The sequence below is a fragment of the Brassica oleracea genome, chromosome C7, assembly GCF_000695525.1.
Source record: "Brassica oleracea var. oleracea cultivar TO1000 chromosome C7, BOL, whole genome shotgun sequence".
NCBI lineage: Eukaryota > Viridiplantae > Streptophyta > Magnoliopsida > Brassicales > Brassicaceae > Brassica > Brassica oleracea.
In genome coordinates, this window is record NC_027754.1 from 38,568,570 (window position 1) to 38,574,339 (window position 5,770).

The 5,770-nt window shown below is 41.7% G+C and overlaps 1 protein-coding gene across 1 annotated transcript; it reads left to right on the plus strand.

Moving 5' to 3' along the window:
• Positions 1–694: 694 nt before the first annotated feature.
• On the plus strand, positions 695–1,123 carry LOC106303251 (uncharacterized mitochondrial protein AtMg00810-like). Its single transcript, XM_013739572.1, has one exon. The coding sequence runs from the start codon at positions 695–697 to the stop codon at positions 1,121–1,123; it is 429 nt and encodes a 142-aa protein (XP_013595026.1).
• The last annotated feature ends 4,647 nt before the right edge of the window (positions 1,124–5,770 follow it).

Below are 5,770 nucleotides of genomic sequence, written 5' to 3' on the forward strand. Positions count from 1 at the left end.
GATCAACTTCAGAGAAATGGTGCAGTCAGCATGCTTTGTCTCAAATATTGAACCAAAAAACCACACCGAAGCACTTTCGGATGAGTTCTGGATTCAAGCCATGCAGGAGGGACTAGAACAGTTCATCAAAAATGATATATGGGAGTTGGTGAAGAAGCCATCTGATGGTCACATAGTTGGGACTAAGTGGATCTTCAAGAACAAGATTGATGAGAATGGAATTATGGTCAGAAACAAAGCAAGATTAGTAGCTCAGGGGTATTCGAAAATCGAGGGAGTTGATTTTGAAGAAACATTTGCTCTAGTGGCAAGATTGGAGTCTATCAGACTGTTCATTGGAATGGCATGCATCATGAACTTCACAGTGTACCAAATGGATGTTAAGAGTACATTTCTGAATGGGAAATTGTCTGAAGAAGTATATGTACATCAGCCAAAGGGTTTTGAAGACGCAAATAATCCTGAGTATGTGTACAAACAAAACATAGGTCTATACGGGTTGAAGCAAGCACCTCGAGCATGATATGAAAGGTTGACAAACTTTCTGGTTGACAAAGGCTACATCAGAGGAAATGTCGATAAAACTTTGTTTGTGCTGAAGAATAAAACAGGGATGCTGGTGGTTCAGATCTATGTTGATGACATCATTTTTCGAGGAACATCTTAACAACTTGTAGATGGTTTCACTCGAGACATGACCAAAGAGTTTGAGATGAGCATGGTGGGAGAGTTGAAATATTTCCTAGGGCTACAAATACAACAGACAGAGGAAGGTGTTTTCATCTCGCAAAGTACCTATGCAAAGGCACTACTGAAGAGGTTTCAACTGGATCGCTGCAAGGAGGAAAAAACTCCAATGAGCTCGACAAACAAAAGTTGCAAAGATGAAGAGGGTGAACTAGAGGACACAAAGCTGTATAGAGGGATGATCGGAAGCCTACTTTATTTGACGGCTAGTCGACCAGATCTAAGTCTAAGTGTGGGGATATGTGCTAGGTACCAAGCAAAGCCAAAGAAGTCTCATCTGGAGGCTACTAAGAGAATCATTCGATATGTCGAAGACACAGTTAACCTTGGGATCTACTACTCAAAGGGATCAAATGGGATTGGGCTGGAAGTGTAGACGATCGAAAGAGTACCAGTATGGGGTGTTTCTTTCTCGGAAACAACCTGGTTGCATGGTTGAGCAAGAAGCAGAACTATGTATCATTGTCTACCGCAGAGGCAGTATACATTGCTATGGGGAGTTGCTACACACAATTGATGTGGATGAAGCAAATGTCTGCTGACTATGGCATGGATACTGGATCATTTCTGGTCTACTTGACAACAAGAGTGCAATCGACATATCAAAGAATCTGGTGCAACACTCAAGGACCAAGCACATTGACATTCAACATCACTTCATTAGGGAACTAGTCGATGAACAACATGTAGTGATTGAACACGTTGTCACAGAATTACAACTAGCTGATCTTTTTACTAAACCTTTAGATCTTAACCGTTTTGTTACTCTTCGAAACTCCATTGGGGTTTGTGAGATGTAACAAGTTTGTGTAAGTGTACATGGGATGACAGAAGAGTTGATCCAGAGGCACCCAAAGTTCAGATTTTGTCTTACATCAGAAGCGAGTAGTGGAAAAGAGCTACCAAATATGCCGTCATGATCTCAAAAAATACGAGTTTCGCATCGAGAGAGCAATCAAGTAACAAGGGGAAGAAGATGTCATGTGTCTCCCATCATCAAAAAGGGAGCACAAGAAAACTCTTGGAAAAGAAAAGAGAAAAAGAAAAAGAAAAAGACAAGAAAAAGAAAAGAAATAACAACCTCCAGCTCTCTCATGACAAATAAAGGTTGAAAATTGAGTCAAGACATGATAAAGGCATATTTGTGCGAAAGCTAGACATGAAATAAGTCTGATGATCAGATGAGGATCTAGTATAGCAGAAGGGTGCATCTGTAGCAGAAGCTATGTCAGCCTCTGGATCACTCGACGAACAGTTGCCAACGGGAAAGGTAAAACAAATTTTTTTTTTATGCTCTAAATTGAAAAATTAATCTGTGTGACAAGTGTTCTCTCATTGCTTGCGTGTTTAATGTACTAAATGTTCTTTTGTCTAAGTGGTTATGTCAGCAAAAGTCATTGAGTAAATGTTACCAGTCTATGTCATCGAGTGTCACAGTGGAACAGTGAAGATTCGGTCCAATCAAGTCATAAGTGGACAATACGTGTCGACATCAGAAAAAAGGAAGAGAGATCGTGTGAGCCTAAATGGAAGATTTCAAATTTTTGAAATTTGAAAAACTTCCATTTTAGAAAAGAGTGGGAGATATGGCGAATATGTAGGAGATCATGAGGTAATGCACCAAAAAGGAAATGATTACCCCTTGATAAACCCTAGACGCTAACTTATCTCTCTCATAACTCTTGTTTGCTCTCAAAACTCAAAATCTCAAAAAGAAAGAAAACTCTCTCTCTCAATAACATGTCGATGAACAAGAACACTTCCGCCGGTAAAGCATCAAATCCACCGCCATTGAGTCTCGTGGATTATTCCGATGATGAAGAACAGACGACTCCGCAGGGAAGTCAAACATCCCAGTCCAGTCGGATGTGTTCGGCACTGCAACTGAGCACCTCAACACTGAATCAGATGCTGAATCAGATCCAACAGAGCCTCACATCGAGGATGAACAGATGACAGAGAAATCAGACCATGCAAAGCTAATCATCGAACCAACTCAGGTCAAGATGACTGCTGGGAACGAATCCGAAGGAAGAGATGACTCAGAGAAGACCGAGTCAGAAGGCGTGGAAGAAGTTGATGTTGAGGATGTGGAGCTGTTGATCAACATCAAAAAGCAGGCCAAAAGTAAGAAAATGAAGGCTCCAACATCGATTCAAAGAAACAATCCTGTGAGGAAGACAACAAGAAAGTCTACCCCATCTGTCGCAGAGACTCAGACATCTACACCACCAATTATGGCAGAAGGATCTTCAACAAGGGTAACAAGGAAATCAGTGAATGCAAAGCTTGTGGCCGAACATAGGTATGAAAGTTTCTCCTCTAGAGAAATCATACCAGAGAGATCTGTTGATTTGAATGCTGAAGACACATGGGGATTTCTTGATATCATCAAGAAAGGTCACTTAGAGAGAATTGTCACAGGTCTGGTTGGGTACATTCCAGAAATTGTGAAGGAGTTCTACGTTGCACTGCCTAGAGAAATTACCAGAGCATCCATGGATAGGGTAGAAGTGACTGTTCGAGGCCACAGGTTTGAATTCTCTCCAACCAAGATCAATGAGTATTTGAATCTCATGCCCCTATCGGAAGAAGAAGTGAAAGCTGATGAGATGGCTGATGCACTCACGATTGATGAGTTGGCAGAATTCCTGACAGAAGGCACATTGAGTCTCAGGAATCTTACAACTCGATATCTGTCTCCGTGCAAGGCTGCACTTGTGATCCTCTCAGCATACAACTGGGTGCCATCATCTCACAAGAATGCTGTATCAGCTGATTGTGCTCGAATCATCTACAAGATGTTTCACGGAATAAGAGTTGATGTTGGAGAGATGTTTTACGCCTAGATTCTGAACTTAGCAGTGCTTCAAAAGGAGGGACGAAAGAAAGATAAGCGCTGGCTAATTCTTCCTCGCACAATCTTTGGAGTCCTTCAAACTCAATTCGAGTTGAAGAGAAAGCCAAGGGAGAAACTTTTTCATGTAATCCCATACAAGAAGGATTCTCGTTTGGGTGAGATTTATCTCTAGAACCAAGAGGAAGCACGAGAGGCTGAGAAGAAGGCTCAGAAGCAGACCAAGAAGAGAGGAAAATCTGCATCAACATCAACTGCATCACCTACTTCTGAACCACCTCCAAGCACTCCACGATCTGAGAGGACTGATCCTTCTGGGTATGTGCCACCAAGACAGTCTCCGAGGGCTGCTGGAAAGTTCCAGATCATTCACCTCGGATCAGTTGCATCTCCAGGGCAACCGATAGATGCTGAAGAGGCAAAGCTGGCTTTAGATATGACCTCCGAAGCAATTCAACAACTTGCAACTGCGATGCAGACTCTGACGAGCGTCGTGGGACAGATTGCAAGCATGTTGTTCCAAGTAAGTCTTCTATCTGGTTATTTATTTACTCTGATCTTTATGAATTTTAACTATGTATGCTCTCAAGCAGGAGTTGAAGAAGAGGCAGACGATCCGCAGCCGCAGGATGGCCAGTAGAACTAGATTATGGGGGAGAAAAATTTATTTTTTTTCTCTCGTTTTGTAATTATGGGGGAGTGATAGATAAAACAATGTTATTGGTTTTTGGTGTTTTGGTTTTATGTTTATCTCTAACTCTTGAACTCGCATGTTTTGAACCTTCATTTCAATTTTAATGCACATATTATTCATGATATATATGTTCGAATGTGTGTGGTTGTTTGAGCGGATCTGTGCAGGTACTTGATAGATATCCAAAGCTAAAAGGGGGAGATTGTAGATGCAAAGATCAGATGGACGTTCTGATACAGACGCAAGTACATCAGCGAAGGGAGCAGAGTCTGCAACAGAGAAGTGTACGTGCGGATGAACAAGTCAAGATGAAGATTGCGACTTGAAGAATGAATTGCGGATCAAGGCTAAGTTGATACGAAGATATCTTGGGGAACAAACTTGAAGAGATTCACCTTGGAGAAGGGAGATCTCACGATGGAAGTTTTCTAAAAGGCTTTGGAGAAGTTTTAAGGAACTTGCCTTATTTGGGTAGATAGAGAATATTGGGTAGATAGGCGTGGATAGCCGACTTGGATGTATTGTATATATAGTCATACTCGACCTGTTGATTAGGGTTGTCGAGAGAATTGTATTCTTAGCATAAGAGTGGAGTTCGCTAAGCTTGTAAGAGAGTGAATAACATTAAGGGCTAAGGGGTAGAGGTTCTAGTGATCTTGTATTCGATCTTAGGACGTGTGAGGCTAGGAGAGCAAGTCAAGAAGGGTCTTGATCTTGTTCGAGTTCTGTTTAAAGAGATACTTGTAAATTCGTTTTAAAAAAATACTAGTAATAACACATATCTTTGTAGAGATATTCTCTGGTGTACTCTGTGCTTTACTCTGTGAGGTAGTTCTTGCATTTACACCTCCTCCTCCGCCGGCACCGCTACCACCACTGCTCTTTCCTCCTCCACCGCTGTTGCCACTTTTTCCACTCATTTTCCAGTAAGGTTTTTGTTCAAGAACTTGGGGATAGGAGACTGCTGAATGGACGTGTGATTGAACATATTGGCCATTTATAGAGATATAGTGTTGTAACGGACGTGAGAAGGAACAGATGCGGAAAAAGATGAATAAAAACGATGTAACTACGACACGGATATTTAACGTGGTTCACCCCTAGAGCTACATCCACGGGCAAAGAGAGATCTTATTATTGGAGACGATATCGAGCTTACAGAGTGCAAGTTTAGGGTTACTTCGAATACAAGATATATATAGTAACATCTCGCATCTAAAACCCTAGACTAAATGGACTCATGGGCCTAAGCCCACGATCAGATGTAACATCCATAATAACTTGATGCAACGCTCTTGATGCAACCGAGTCGGTATGATGTACGTGATGTAACATCCATCGCCTAGATGTAACATCCAGATTCAAGGCATATCAGCAAATCTCCATCTTGACTTGAATCCTCCCAATAATAGATGTACCAGATGCACCTTCAAGTGCCAGATGTACCAGATGCGTTTCTCTGCGCCAGATGT

What these genes read in the sequence shown, in the direction of transcription:
- LOC106303251 (XM_013739572.1), top strand. Translation starts at nt 695, where the DNA reads ATGACCAAAGAGTTTGAGATGAGCATGGTGGGAGAGTTGAAATATTTC.